This window comes from Chrysochloris asiatica, unplaced genomic scaffold (genome assembly GCF_000296735.1).
Source record: "Chrysochloris asiatica unplaced genomic scaffold, ChrAsi1.0 scaffold00002, whole genome shotgun sequence".
In the NCBI taxonomy this organism is placed as follows: Eukaryota; Metazoa; Chordata; class Mammalia; order Afrosoricida; family Chrysochloridae; genus Chrysochloris; species Chrysochloris asiatica.
In genome coordinates this window covers 21,444,804-21,461,091 of record NW_006408520.1, presented here as the reverse complement: position 1 = coordinate 21,461,091, position 16,288 = coordinate 21,444,804, and the positions used below count along the sequence as shown (strand labels likewise).

The window sequence follows — 16,288 nt, the reverse complement described above, 5'->3', positions numbered from 1 at the left end:
CCCACCAGCCACTCCTCAGACTCACTATGAGTCGGAACTGATTCGATGGCACTTAACATCAAACTTCACTATTCTTTTTCCTTTGGTCTTCATTTTGCACATCTACTTACACTGTTAGTATGCCTTTTGTTACAAGCTCATCCTGAATGCATTTTTGAATGAAGCATACAATATGCAAATACAAGTATGAAGAGTTATGCAGATTTCTGATGGGTGAAGTTGCTACACCTGGACACTGTCTTACAACAGCAGATCTTCCTGGTCCACACTCCACTCCTACAACCAGTCACTGACATGACCCAGTAATGTCAAAGCAAATACATAAAATCAAATGGCCATCTTTTATACACCTATCTCATGGCAGCTAGAGGCTTACCCTCAACAGCATTCCATAGCATAAGCAATGGGATGGGTCAGAAATAAAAAAGAAATTTGCTGTTGTTAAATGCCGTCAAGTCAGTTTTGAACCATAGCGACCCTGTAGAGGGTTTCTGAAGAACAGCTGGTGAGCTCTATCCACTGACCTTTAGGTTCAAAGCGACCTTGCAGTCCAGTGCATTAACTCACAGTGCCACACCAGGACTCCAGAAAAGACATCACCACTTAAAATCCACTCACAAGTAGATGACAGGAAACAAAATTGGTACTACTCCAGCCACTAATGGATGCATGCTTCTCTACACAAACCTCTGATAGTGTTGTAGCCTTCTTAGGAATCAGGAAACATCCCAAGGTAGCAAACTCTGCAATCTAACAGGAAGGGAAGGATGCATTTACTTCTAAATCAAAAGGCATTTTTGTTGTTATATGCTCTTAAGGTGGTGCCTGGTTAAACTACTCAGCTGCTACCTGAAAGACCACCAGCAGTTTTTTATACTGATGAAAATGATGTAGGTCCCACTTATTCTAAAAGACAAATCTGATCTCTCAGTGCTGTTTGCCCTCTTCTCCCTTTCCCTGACGCCAGAGAGTCTTCCTCTAGCTTCCTGTTCACTTCCAAGGCGGTTGTTTCTCAAACCCGTGATTACAAATGAGAGGTGTGGGTTAAGATGAAAAATACAACTATCAGTCTCTGCTTTCCTGATGAGAACACAGAAGTGAGGCCAGTGCTTCAGTAGAGAGGGCTTTTAATGCAGTATTGTAACAACAATGTTTCTGATACAAATTTCTTTGCTGGCCTTTAAAACTGTTTGTCTAAATTAAGCATAAGTGTTTTCCTGATGCAGTTATTACTGCCAGGTTTGGGCTCCAGAACCTTCCCAACACAGGAAAGAGAAAGAACTCCCCACTGAAAAAGCACCTGGGTGGTGGGAATTTAGTAAAACTTTACAAAAGGGATGATTTTTCATAGATTGTGATGCTGAACCTACACCACAAGCTGAAGGGCATTGGCAATGAAGGTGAAAAATAATGACAATAGGCATCATAGTCAAAGTTGATTATGACCAGAAGTCAACTCTTCAGCTGATGTGTAAACAACACATTTATCATTTCATTTTGAAAAAGAGTTGGATAGAGACAAGTACAAAGGCTGCCTCTAGTTCTCCCACTATTATCCTAAAACCAGGTCAGAGATGACTCTTAGCATAGACCACATAATGACATAGCTATGAAAATCAAGCTATTCATTGAGAATAACAAAGAGTTGGGTGCGTTTAGGTTGGAAGAGGAAGCAATCTTCGTACTTAAAAAAAAAAAAAAAAAAGTGAGTCAAGCCAAGGGAAACTTTATGGGCTGATTAGAATGTTGGCAGGTCAAATAAGTTTTTTAACGGCTTAATTGAAATATAATTCACATATCATAAAATGCACCCTTTTAAATTAAGTGTAAAACGCAAATGTTTTTTAGTATATTCACAAGGCTGTACAACTATCACCATCATCTAATTTTAGAACATTTTCCATTCCCCCAAAAGAAATCGCATATTCATTAGCAGTCAACCCCCATTCCTCCCTCCCCTTGCTCTAACTATTGCTACTGTTGTTAAGTGCCGTTGAGTTGATTACAACCCATAGGGACCCTGTATAGGGTTTCTAAGGAGCGGATGGTGAGCTTGAACCACCGACCTTGCAGGTCAAATCGACTTTGCAGTCCAGTGTATTAATCCACAACGCCACACCATAAGCACCCACTAATCTAATTTCTATCTTTCTTAAGTTGCCTGTTTTGTACACTTCATGTAAATAGAATTATGCAATATATGGTCTTTTGTAACTGGGTTCTTTTACGTGGCATACTGTTTTCAAGGTTCATCCGTGTCGCAGCATGTACCAGTCCTTCATTCTTCTAATTGCTGAATAGTATTCTATTGAATGGATATATCACACTTAAGATATCTATTCAAAGGTGAAGGCGCTCTGGTAGCGTAGTGGTTACAAATTGGGCTGCGAACCGCAAGGTCAGCAGTTTGAAACTACCAGCTGTTCCGCAGGAGAAAGATGAGGCTTTCTGCTCCTGTAAAGATTTACAGCCTCGGAAACCCTGTACAGGGTCGCTATGAGTCGGAACCGACTCCACGGCACATAACAACAACAACATTCAAAGGTGAAGGCACTCTGGGAGCGCAATGGTTACGAACTGGGCTGTGAACCGCAAGTTCAGCAGTTTGAAACTACCAGCCGTTCTGTGGGAGAAAGATGAGGCGTTCTGCTCCCGTAAAGATTTACAGCCTCAGAAACCCTGTACAGGGTCGCTGAGTCAGAACCGACTCCATGACACATAACCAACCATTCAACATGTGATGGACATTTAGATTTTTAAAGTTTTTTGGCTGCTGTAAATAACGTTGCTACAAACACTCATAGACAAGTTTTGTGTGGATGCATGTTTTCATTTCTTCTGGGTATATACCTAGCAGTGGTAGTGCTGGGGTCAGTGATTGTTTTGAAACTGCAAAACAGTAGTACTGTATCTCCACAGTCATATATAAAATGGGTGTTGTTGTTGTTGTTGTTAGGAGCCATTGAGTCAGTACCGACTCATAGCAACCTTATACACAGCAGAACAAAACACTGCCCAATCCTGGGGCAACCTCACTATTGTTCCCACGCCTGAGTCCATCGATGCTGCCACTTGGCCAATCCATCTCGCTAGGGGTCTTGAGGGATATTTAATACTTCTCCACCTCCACTGTGCCACTTATAAGTAAATTCTCTTTCTCCCTTTTTCATAACCCTGCTGTTCTGGATCATTCACTGGCCATTCATTCTGTATATGCAAAAGAGCAACTCAAGGCCAGGTGACCACCACTTGTCTGTCAGTCTGTCAAGGTGGCTTGTGTGTTGCTATGATGCTGGAAGCTGTGCCACCAGTATCTCAAATACCAGCAGAATCACACATGGTGGGCAGTTTTCACATCTGTCTCAGAAGAAGTACAGCTAGAATGCTTTTAAGAAAGCAAGAAGCACTTTGGATAGGTTATCAGGAAGGACTATTCCCTGACGAAGGCCATCACACTTGGTAAAGTGGTGGTGGTGGCATGCCATCAAGTCAGTGCTGACTCAAACAGGGTTGCTGTGAGTTGGAACCACCTTCCCGGCACACAACCACCACTACCACCATCGGGTTTCTTGAGGCTGTAAATTTAAACAGGATTAGAAAGCCTCATCTTTCCCCTGTGGAGCAGCTGGTGTATTCGAACTGTTGACCTTAGAGTTAGCAGACCAACACTTAACCCATTATGCTACCAGGATTCCTTGGTAAAGTGGAAGGTCAGCAACAAAAAGGAAAACCTTTAATGAGATGGATGCACACTTGACTACAACAATGGGCTCAAACAAAGCAATGATTGTGAGAATGTTACAGGGCTGACAGTGTTTCTTCTGTTGGACCTAGGGTCACTGTGAGTGGGAACAGACTTGACAACACCTAGCAACACCAAAACAAGGTCAGATAGAATTTCCAAAGGTCTTATCTAAATAATCTTGTTTCAAATAGGACTGAACTATAACCACCTAATTCTTAAAGGTTCCCAGAGAAAGATACAGCTTCCCTGAGCTGCAACTTCTGAGAAATATCTACAAATCATTAACCCAATAACTATGCACATATATAAACCCACACATATATGGTAGCAAGAATAATGTTCGGGTTATAAAAAAGTTTTAGACATGAAATTGTACATGTCGAAATTGTTATGTTGGTATATGTTCTGTTGAGTATCTTCTCAACAACAACAACAATTTTTTTTTAAGTTAGTAACTACTCTTCATTGATTTTCTTTTCCTCCTCACCAAACATACTACATCCCATGAAGCCAGCTAGCTTTACGAATCCTCAGTCCTGCTGTGTCCTAAAATGAGTTTCATTTTGATCTAACATAGTAAACACAAGTGTGGGAGAGTTCTGCTGTCTTTCTTTGAGATATTTTTCTTCTGCTTCAGTAGTCCTATTTGAATCTATTTTCAGAGACAACAGTGCCGCACAATTTGACATCAAGAATTCTCTGCTGTTGCTGCTTCTGTAACAGCTTGGACTCTCTTTTCCTCCCAAGTTCGTCTGAGAGAAGCATATATAAAATGAGTAATTATTACGGTTCAAGAACTGCTGGAGTCAGCAACGCTTCACTTCCTAGGAACTGCATTTCCTCCTCTCTTCCTTTCCCTCCCACCACAATTTCTCCCCCAGAAGCTAAAAATTAAAGACACATTACTGGAATAAAGAAAGCTGACCTGAAGTATGTGTTGAAGCAACTATGGCAAGCAACCAAGAGTATTAACAACAATTTCCAATGTAATGCAAAAGGTTAGATGATCTGCCTTTGAAAAGTGCCAACTCTGCACACTTCCACAAGATTAAAATCAGTTGGCTTTTGCTACTCGCTCCTCCCTCCTCTCTCCTGCTCCGACTCCCCAAAAAGGAGGCGTAGGGGAGGCGCATAAACAAATGGTTCTGGAAATTCACTTTCTTGACCAGAAGAAAGCTCAAAAAGATAGATTTCATTCTGCATTAGTTTTTCTATACTTCACTGTAATCAAGGTTTATTGCAGTTTCTGTCTCCTTTGCGAAATAATGCCTGAGTGATCACATTTTGGACACACAGAAAGCCTAAAAGCAGAAAGTGACACTGTGCATTATTGTGTAGGAAATATATCTTCTTAAAAGAAGCACAGTGACCATTCTCCCACAATCTAGGTCATTTCTGAACCACAGAAAAGAGGAGGTCATTTCTCTATTAAGGTGATGGATGACGTTGGGCAAGGGAAGGGAGGTATCTCCGCATCCATTTCCCAACCTGTAAAATGCGGCTATTTATGTAAGATAAGCACTGGATTGCTAACCACAAGGTTGACATTTCAAATCCACCAGCCATTCTTGGAAATCCTACAAGGGGTTGAGTTGGAACCAATTCAACAGCACACCACAACAATAGAACTTTGTGAGATTGGTGTGAGTATGAACACTTGAAACAGTGTTGAGCAAAGACTGAGTAACTGAGCTTTATCATCATTCCACGAAGACCATCACCATTTCTGAGAACCTGCCTAGACAGTAAGAATGAGCTACTGTCAGCGCTTTACATGCAAGTACAAAGTTGTTGTTGTTGTTGTTGTTAAGTGACATCAAGTTAGTTCCGACTCACAGTGACCCTGTATAGGGTTTCCAAGAAACGGCTGGTAAGTTTGAATCACTGACCTTGTTATTCGAACTGACCTTGCGGTCCAGTGCTTTATTCCATAGTACCATACCAGGACTCCCAGCTTCTTTATTCCAGACTGTCCCATTTCCCCCTCACTGATCCTACAGGAGCAGTTGGTTCATATGATGAAACAAAGAAAGAAAAAAGAGGGCACAGGAAGAGATGGAAAAAACATATTATAATCATGGAGAAATGGCACCTCAGTCTGTTTGAAAAATGAAATTCTTAAGAACATTCTTTCCCACGTGGGGAACAAGGGAAGGGAAAGAGCCAAGCAATCTCTAGAGGGAGAAGTCCCAGTGCTATGTCCAAAGAGCATCAGTCATTTGAAATCCTTCTCTCTCCAGTGTCTATTGTTTCTTCTTCCCCACTTCTGTTCAAAGGTGTGCATCCTTGTAAAAGCCCAGAATAAAAGAAAAGACCTCTTTGCTCATAATATTTTGAGCCAACCCCCTGTGCCTACCTCTCTCTGCAGCTGGCTGGGTCCGTCATTCACAGCGCGAAGGTTCAGGATGTGCACCTCCTGCAGCAGCCCTGTTGTGCCCCTGCTGGCGCAGCCTGACAAGACTGTGAAGCTCTCCATCAAGGCCTGCACAGGATGGGAGGCGTTTACCGGAGACAGTTCACACTGGGCCCTGGGCTCTGGACCTGCCGGGAGAATCAGAAACACAAACCATTCAGAAATAACAAAGAATTCAACCTCCGAATAAAACCAATCCCCTTGCCAACACACTGGAGAGGCCTTGCTGAAGAATTGATTCCAACTCATGGCAACCCCCCGTGTTACAGAGTAGAAGTGGATTTGTAGGGCTTTCTTGGCTGTAATCTTTATAGAGGCAGATCGCCACCTCTTTCTTCTGTGTCACCTGTGGATGGGTTTGAACCACTAAAATTTTAGGTTAATGACGGAACACAAACCATTTATCCCAACTAGGAACCTAATTCTGCCTTTGTTGTTTATGTTGTTGTTGTCAGGTGCCATCAAGTCGGAACGTACTCATAGCGACCCCACGCACAGCAGAATGAAACAATGTCCGATCCTAGGCCAACAACCTCACTAACACTGCCACACTTGACGCCATCAGTGATGCCACCTGGCTGATCCATCTCGTTAGGGGTCTTCCTCTTTTTCTCTGACCCTCCATCTTACCCAGCATGACATCCTTCTCCAGCGACTGTTCCCTCCTGACAATATGTCCAAAGTATGAGAGACGAAGCTTAGCCATCCTGGCCTCCAAGGAGCACTCTGGCTGCACTTCTTCCAAAACAGATCTATTGGTTCTTTTGGCAGTCCATGGCACTTTTAATATTCTCCTCCAACACCACAACTCAAAGGCATCAATTTTTCTACAATCTTCCTTATTCACTGTCCAGCTTTGCGTAGTCATTAAAGCATAGGTAAACATCTTTCTTGATATTCTCTGCTTTCAGCCAAGATCCACCGGACATCAGCAATGATATCTCTCATTCCACGGCCTCTTCTAACAACCTCTGGAAGTTCTCCGGTTGTTGTTGTTAGGTGCCATCAATTCGGTACCAACTCATAGTGACCTTATTCACAGCAGAACGAAACACTGCCTGATCCAGGGTCAACTTCATTATTGTTGTCACACTTGAGTCCATCAATGCTGCTACTTGGCCAATCCATCTCATTGGGGGTCTTTTTCTTTTCTCTGACCCTCCACTTTACCAAACATGATATCCTTCTCCAGCGACTAATCCCTCCTGACAAAATGTCCGAAGTATGAGAGACTAAGTTTGGCCATCCTGGCCTCCAAGGAACACTCTTGGTTGCACTTCTTCCAACATAAGTCTGTTGGTTCTTTTGGCAGCCCATGGCGCTTTCAGTATTCTCCAACACTATAACTCAAATGCATCAATTCTTCTATGGTCTTTCTTATTTATAGTCCAGCTTTCACATGCATATGAGGTGACTGAAAATACCATGGCTTGGGTCAGGCACACCTTAGTCCTCAAGGTGACATCTTTGCTCTTCAAACACTTTAAAAAGGTCTTGTGCAGCAGATTTGCCTAATGCAGTACGTCGTTTGATTTCTTGACTGCTGCTTCTGTGAGTGTTGATAGGTGATCCAAGAAGAATGAAGTCCTTTACAACTTCAATCTTTTCTCCATTGATAAGAATGTTGTTTATTGGTCCAATGGTGAGGAATTTTGTTTTCCTTACATTGAGATGTAATCCATACCAAAGGCTATGCTCTTTGATCATCATCAGTAAATGTTTTAAGTCCTCTTCACTTTCTGCAAGCAAGGTTGTATCATCTGCATATCGCAGATTGTTAATGAGTCTTCCTCCAATCCTGATGCCACATTTTTCTTCATAGAACCCAGTTTATCAGATTATATGCTCAGCATACAGGTTGAATAAGTATGGTGAAAGAATACAACCCTATTGTACACCTTTCTTAATTTTAAACCATTCAGTATTCCCATGATCTGTTCGAACAACTGCCTCTTGGTCTAGGTACAGATTCCTCATGAGCACAATTAAGTGTTGCAGAATATTCATACTTCACAATGTTGCCTGTAGCTTGTCATGATCCACACAATCGAAAGCCTTTGTGTAGTCATGAAAGCACAGATAAACATCTTTCTGACATTTTCTGCTTTCAGCCAAGATCCATTGGACATTAGCAATGATATCCCTCATTACACGGACTCTTCTGAATCCAGCTTGAGCCTCTGGAAGTTCTCTGTCAATGTATGCTTGCAGCCATTTCTGTATTACCTTTAGTAAAACTTTACTTGCATGGGATATAAAAGAGATTGTCCAATGATTTCCCATTTCGTTGGGTCACTTCTCTTTGGAATGAGCACAAATATGGATCTCTTCCAGTCAGTCAGCCAGATAGTTGTCTTCCAAATTTCTTGGCAGAGATGAGTGAGTGCCTCCTGTGCCGCCTCACTTTCTTGAAAGATTTCAATTTTTATTCTATCAATTCCTGGTGCCTTGTTCTTTGCCAATTCCGTCAATGCACCTTGGACTTCCTCCTTCAGTATCATTGGCTCTTGAGCAAATACTACCTCTTAAAATGGTTGAACATTAACCATTTCCTTTTGGTACAGTGACTCTTTGTATTCCTTCCATATTCTTTTGATACTTTCTGTATCATTCAATAATTTGCCCAGAGATTCCTTCAATAATTAAAGTCAAGGCTTGAATTTTTTCTTCAGTTCCCCAGCTTGAAAAATGCTGAGCGTGTTCTTCCTTTTTGGTTTTCTGACTCCAGATCTTTGCACATTTTGTTGTAATATTTGGCTTTATCTTCTCGAGCTGATCTTTGAAATTTTCTGTTCAGCTCTTGGACCTCCTCATTTCTTCCATTTGCTTTAGCATCTCTATGCTGGAGAGCAAGTTTCAGTGTCTCTTCTAACATCCATTTTAACCTTATGGATGAACAAAACACTGCATACACACTAATGAAGCCTTTCCAGGTAAGTTGTTACCAGAATTACATGGCAAAAAGGCTAGCCTTTCCTAAAATCTCAGTCTCTTGACATTTCTTGTCGGTGATTTTGACAAGTATTTGATGCTCTAAATGCCCTTTTTTAGACTCACATATTGGATGATAAGATTCCCCATTTGACATTTATATTAATCTTCCCTTCTTAGAAGAAAATCAGAGATAAATAGAAAAATTTATCTAAAACCCCAATAATATCATGCAGAACATATATTAAATATTTAAAACTATAGCCAACCAAGTATGATGCTGATCCTAGCTTTGCCTATTTTTGTTGTTGTTAGGTGCCATTGAGTCAGTGCTAACTCATAGTGACCCTATGCACAACAGAATTAAACACTTTCCCTATTAGGGAAAGCAGAACAAACTTACAAACAATAAAAGGTAATCAGGGCTAGAGTTATACAGCAAAGTATGAGACAAGAGGCAGAAAAATCCTCCCTGAAGAGGGAGAATATGAGCAGAGTCTCAAACAGAAAAAGTAGAGCTTTGGTTATACTTGGTTGCTGCTTCTGCATTCTTCCTTCCCCTGATTATTCAAGTCTTAAATTTAAACCCATCTGTTCTTCTCCATCCTTACTTCCTGTAGCCCTGCAACCAAACCCAAACCAACCAGGCACCATCCATTCAGTTTTCACTCATGGTGACCACACATCTGTCTGAGTAGAACAGTACCCCATAAAGTTTTTAATGGCTGACCCCTCAGAAGTAGACCCTCAGGCCTTTCTGAGGAGCTCAAGCCATCAATCTTTCAGTGAGCAATACAGCATTTAACCCTTTGTGCCACCCAAGGACTACTACAGATCTTTATAACAGGAGTCTCAGGTCTCAAGCTCTCCAATGCAAACATGCTCCAAGCCCTAAACCAGAAACCAAACCCACTGCCACTGAGCCCATTCCAAATCACAGAGACTTGGTATAGGGTTTCCAAGACTGTAAATCCTTACAGGAAGAGATAGCCTCATCTTTCTCCCAAAGAGTGGTTGGTGGGTTTGAACTTATGAACTTGAGGTTAATAGCCCAGTGTCTAACCCCAGCCCCACCAGGGCTCCTTCTTCCTAGCCCAGAGGTGCTCCATTGTATGACTATTTACAAATGCAAATGCCTATCCCTCTCTTTTCAGCAAGCATTTCCTCTTCCTTGAGAACTGCTCACCCACTAAATAAAGCTTAAGCTCCTTAACAGGACACAAAAGACCTTTCTTGATCTAGCCCCTTCCCATCTTTCCAGCCTCAACTCTTTCCATTCTAGCAACACCAACTTGCTCAAAGAACTCCAAACATACCATGGCATTTTTTAACCCCAGGTCTTTATTCAAGAGGTTTCCTTTGCTCAAATACCTCCCCCATTCTAGTTCCACCCCCACAACAAACATCTGAGGGACATGCTCTTCCTCTGTCTGCCCATTGCCCCTGGTGCATTAACCACACTGTGACTACCTTTGTCACTTGTGTGTGAAGTGACAGGCTGTCACTGCTCATTTCTGTATCCTCAGCACCCAACACAGAGCTGTTTGGCATATAACAGATACTTAAAAGATGAATCACTGAACTTAAAAAAAATAACAAAAAACCTCTTTGTTTTCTCTGATCAGTGGTCAGGGTATTGTGGGTCCTGGCATTTAGATATGGCTCTAAGAAACTAATATGGAAAATAGTTGCTAAGTGATGTGAGAATCAACCCCACTACAATTCAGTCTTGGTTTCACACTGACTGGGGTGATAGAGATATTCAAAAAAAGGATGAACAGAAAAGACTTCATTCTCACACATGTCTATGAATTTAGTATTATTTGCCCCATTTGACAGCTGAGAAAATTAGGGATTGAACATACAGCACCACTAAACCACAGCCTTCCAAGGTAACCCAGATAAAAGACCTGAATGTACTTGCTTTAGTTTTTTCTTTACTTTTGCATAATAAACACATTCTCCAGGATTGTAGCCTGGGTTTCATATGCAAGCACAGCTCAAGACCAGCCAGACCTGCACCTCTCATGCTAAACTATAAGCACACACCCTGCCTGGTGCTCCAAGTCTATTTCAGGACCAACAGAAATTATCTATGCTGATAATACCTATCTAGTCTGAAATGAAGTATGTGCCTTCTCAAGCAATCACTGCCACCCTCTGGGTTGCTGTACTATGCCCTACTGCTTTCTGAGAAAACAAGAGGCGGTGAAGGCAGCAAGGGCAGGAGGTACTGAACATCCCCATGCACAGGGTCAACAGTATGGGTGGGTGCTACGCTTGCTGCTCTCCTGCACCTCTTCAGCTACAGTGAGATGCCTGGTGTATTTGACAGTCCAGAAGTCCACAGAATTCTGAGAAGTCATATCAGATATAGCCACCCACACTGAAAAATCCTTCTGAGTTAATTTCATAGTTTCCTGCCATGAATTCAGTTTTCACAAATTATGCACAAATAAAAACACGTTCAGTTCCATTTTTGTATATATATTTACGTGCAAAGCCCTGCAGGTGTGTTTGAATTGCCATCCATCTTACAATAATGTCAGTATCATCCATCAGGGTCTTCCCTAAATCACCCCCGTCTTCAACGCCACATGAGGGTCACTGACAACATATCCGAGGATACGTTATTATCCAAGAGTGAGGGAAGTACAGGGGAAGCCCTGAGTTCTGAAGACAAACTCACCTTGCCTTAGTCTACATGTTCTCTGCCTTGTTGTTGTTAGGTGTCATTGACTTGATTCCACTTCACAGTGATCCTACGTACAACAGAATCAAACACTGCTAGTCCTGCGCCATCCTCACAAGTGATGGTGCGTTTGCGCCCATTGTTGCAGCCACTGTGTTGATCCATCTTGCTGGAGGTCTTTCTTTTCTTCCACTAGCCATCTGCTTTACCAAGCATGATGTCAGTTTTCAGGGACTGGTCTTTCCTGATAACATGTCAAGAGTAAATGAGACAAAGTCTCACTGTCCTCACCTATCAATAGCATTCTAGATGTACTTCTTTCAAGACAGATATGCCCATCCTTGTGGTTGTTGTTGTTGTTGTTATGTGCTGTCGAGTCGGTTCCGACCCATAGCGACCCTGTATAGGGTTTCCGAGGGTGTAAATCTTTACGGGAGTAGAAAGCCTCATCTTTCTCCCGTGGAGCAGCTGGTAGTTTCGAACCGCTGACCTTAAGGTTCGCAGCCCGATTCGTAACCACTACGCTACCAGAGCTCCTTGTGGTAGTACAAGTTATATTTTGTATGGTTTGCCAACACCATAATTCTAAGGCATCAGTTCTTCTCTGGTCTTTTTTATTCACTGTCCAGCTTTCACATGTGTATGAGTGACTAAGGAAGTGAAGAGGTCTGAAAATACTTATTGATGAAGAAATACCACAGCCTTCAGTATGGACTGCAACTCAATGTAAAGAAAACAGAAACCCTCACCATTGGACCAATAAATAATATCATGATAAATGGGTAAAAGACTGATGTTTTCAAAGACTTCATTTTGCTTGGATCTACAATCAACACTCAAGGAAACAGCAGTCATGAAATCAAATGATGTATTGCAGTAAGCAAATCTATTGCACAAGAGCTCTTGAAAGTGTTCAAGAGCAAAGATGTCAGTTTGAGGACTAAGGTGTACCCAACCCAAGCCATGGTATTTTCAATATCCTCATATGTATCTGAAAGTTAGGCAATGAATAAGAAAAATCATAGAAGAATTGATGCATTTGTGTTATGGTGTTGGAGAAGAGTATTGAGACCATGAACTGCCAAAACAAACAAACCTGTGTTGGAAGAAGTATATTCAGAATACACCTTAGAAGCCAGGATGACAAGACTTCGTCTCTCATACTTCAGACATATTATCAGGAAAGACCAGTCCTTGGAGAACGACATAATGCTTGGTAAAGTGGACGGTCAGTGAGAAAGAGTAAGACCACAATGAGATGGATTGGCACAGTGGCAACAGCAATGGGCTCAAGCGTAACACTGGTTTCTTTCATTCTGTTGTGCATTAAGATCGCTATGAGTCAGAACCAACTCGGCACCTAACAAAAACAATCTTTCTAATACTCTCTGCTTTCAGTCAAGATCCATCAGACATCAGCATTGATATCTCTTGTTCCATGTCCTTGTCTGAATCTGACTTGAATCTCTAGTAGTTCCCTGTCAATGTACTGTTGCAACTATTTTTGGATTATCTTTGGCAAAATTTTACTTGCATGTGATACTGTCCGATGATTTCCACATTCTGTTGAGCCACCTCTGCAGAATGGGCACAAATATGTATCAAAAAGGGGGAAATGTAGAACAGAATTTTAAATTCTCATGGACTCTATACTTTCTAGAGGCATGGAGGGTGGATGAACCCCTGAAACTATTGCCCTAAGATAATCTTTATTCATTAAATTAAAAATATCCTCTGAACTCTTTTTCAAACTGAACAGTTTAGCCTAGCTAGTAAAAAAGATGGGTATTAAACATTATGCTCTTTTTAAGAACTACATATGGGATCAAATTGACCTCAACAACTCAAAAGATTAGATGGGAACTTTAGGGCCAGTGAGTTAATAATGCTAAGGAGGGAGGACTAACTTGGAAAAGGAGGGTATGATTGCACAAGGCAAATAATGTAATTGGTGTCACTAAACTGTACATGTAAACATACTTGAATTGATATATGCTTTGCTGTGTATATTCTCAATAGCAAAGCACAAAAACTTAGGAAAAAACATTTTTTTGAGAGACACTATTTTCCCACAAGCTGCTCCACTCCTAACTTCCAACTAAAGACGTTCCATGCTCTTCAGAACCCCCTCTCTCTCCACAGATTTTCTCAAACTTCTCTAAGGGTTCAAAGACCATTTATTTGCAGAAACTCCCAAGTTTACAGATCCAGTACAGCCTTCTTTTTCTAATCCCCAAGCCAAATTTTGGGCAGTTTCTTCAGCATCTCCATTTGCTTATCTCATAGACGCCCAATCTCAGCATGTGGAACTCAGGATCTTTACACTCCAGCCTGCAGTTTCTCTTCATTCCCTCCCTCAGTGAATGACGCTTTACTCAATACTCTTAGCAGAAACCAGGGGATCTCCCCAGCATCACCCTTTCTCTCACCTCATTCAGTGGATTCTCTCTCTAGCCTCAACTCTGTCCTCTTTTGTCCATCTCCACTGCTACCACCATCTCTCTTACCCCAAAGAATGCCTAAACTTGCATCCCTACCGAAATGCCTTAGCAGCCAAATTAATCTTTGAAACACAAAGATCTGATCATGGCTTACCACTCCTCTCTCTGATCTTTAGATAAAGCCCCAAAACCTCAACATGACTTACAAGGTCTTTAAGATCTGGGCCTACTTCCTAGTTTGGCTTCATCCTTCAGCACCCTGGTACTTGTTCACTGTGTTTCTACCCAATATCCCTCTCTCTTTCTCTAAATGTTAGCCAGGCACATGGAATCCAGAATGAAACCTACATTTCTCAAGCCCACCTTTAGATATGGCCTTGTAACCACAATCTAGCTAATGAGTTATTATCTGAGGTGATAAATGCACCTTCCAGGAAGTTTCCTTATGGTAGGAGAAATGTCTTTCTGCTCTTATCTCCTGCTCTGCTAATTGACAGGAATAAAGATGGGATGAAAAAACTAGAGCAGCCATCTTGGACCATAAAAATGCAGAGGCAGGCCAAGTGTTAAGTTATCTGGGCCCCTCATGAATAGGCAGCCACCAGATGAGCTCTGGATTGCTTTTTTAAGAAGCTCATGTAAATGTTTCACATATTTTTGTTGTTGTTGTGACATGCCATCGAGTTGGTTCCAATCCATAGTGACCCTGTATATGGTTTCCAAGGAGTAGCTGGTGAGCTTGAACTGCCGACCTTGTGGTTCAAACCAACTTTGTAGTCCAGAGCATTAACCCACAACACCACACCAGGACTCTTCACATATTTGTTGTTATTGTGAAGTGTCATAGAGTCAATTCCAACCCATAGCAACCCTGTGTAGGGTTTCCAAGGAGCAGCTAGTGATCATGAACCTCCAGCCCTGTGGTTCAAACTGCTTTGCAGTATGCCGCATTAACCCACAGCACCACACCAGGACTCCCTTTACATACTGAAGTCACTGTTATTTCGGGGTTTCTGACACAGCTTCATCAATCTTAACTAATAAACTGGTCTCTTTTTTTTTTTTAAGGATCCCTGGTGGCACAATGGGTTAAGCATTGGGCTACTAACCACAATGTCAGCAGTTCAAACCCACCAGCTGCTCTGTAGAACTATGAGTCTGTCTGCTCCTATAAAGATTGCTATTTCAGAGAACTGCTCTGACCTATATTGTCAACTTGATGGCAGTGTGTTTTTTTCATCTAAAGCACCAATCTTCTTCTCACTGGGGCCTCCAGAAACACTTTCCTCACCGATCTGGTCCCTCTTCCTTGCCCTGGTACAGCAAACTCTTACTCATTCTTCAGATTCTTAAGGAATCTGAATGCCCTAACTCTTCTTATTACATTTTTTCATATTGTTTGCTGCCACCCAGTTGGCCTCCAACTCAGGCTGATCCCCCACACACAGCAGGATTGGACTGTTGTGAGCTACAGGGTCTTCACTGGCTGAGTTTTTGTTTTTTTTTAAAGAAATAAATCACCAGATCTTTCTTCCTACTCTTAGTCTGGAAGCTCTGCTGAAACATGGATATATAATTTTGCATACTCTCATGTGAAGTCTTATAAATCACAGCACTTTACATGATTTACAGGTAAATAATTATTTAAATTACTTAATGTCTACATCCTCCTAGAGATTTCAAACACCACGAAGGAATGGAATGTTACCTCAGCACAGTACCAGGCACGCAGTACCAAAGCCAAACCCACTGCTATCAAGTGAATTCTGATGCATGGTAACCCCATGTGCTTCAAAATAGAAGTACACACCAAAAGGTTTTCTTGACAGTATTCTTACAAAAGCGTATCACCAGGCCTTTCTTTCACAGCACCACCGCTTACATTCAAACTGCATAGCCTTTTGTTTAGTAGCCAAGAGCAAACTGCTTATACCACCCACTCAAGTATTAATGGAAGAAAGGAATAAAGGAGAGGGCAGGGAAAGAGGGAAGACCATTGAGGGAATCCGTGTTCAAAGCATTCCATACCAATAAACTCTGTCTGTCCTCAAGTTCTTCCTTTCATT

The 16,288-nt window shown here is 41.7% G+C and overlaps 1 protein-coding gene across 1 annotated transcript in view; it reads right to left on the bottom strand.

Annotated features, from left to right (window-relative positions):
* Positions 1–11,455, bottom strand: part of TGFBR3 (transforming growth factor, beta receptor III) — a 176,323-nt gene extending 164,868 nt beyond the window's left edge. Inside the window, exons 1-2 of the mRNA XM_006831059.1 lie at positions 11,368–11,455; positions 6,102–6,286 (exon numbers count right to left, since the gene is read on the bottom strand). Of these exons, the coding sequence (XP_006831122.1) occupies positions 6,102–6,286; positions 11,368–11,455 (273 nt within the window). The remainder of the gene's footprint in view (positions 1–6,101; positions 6,287–11,367) is intronic.
* Between the last annotated feature and the right edge of the window lie 4,833 nt (positions 11,456–16,288).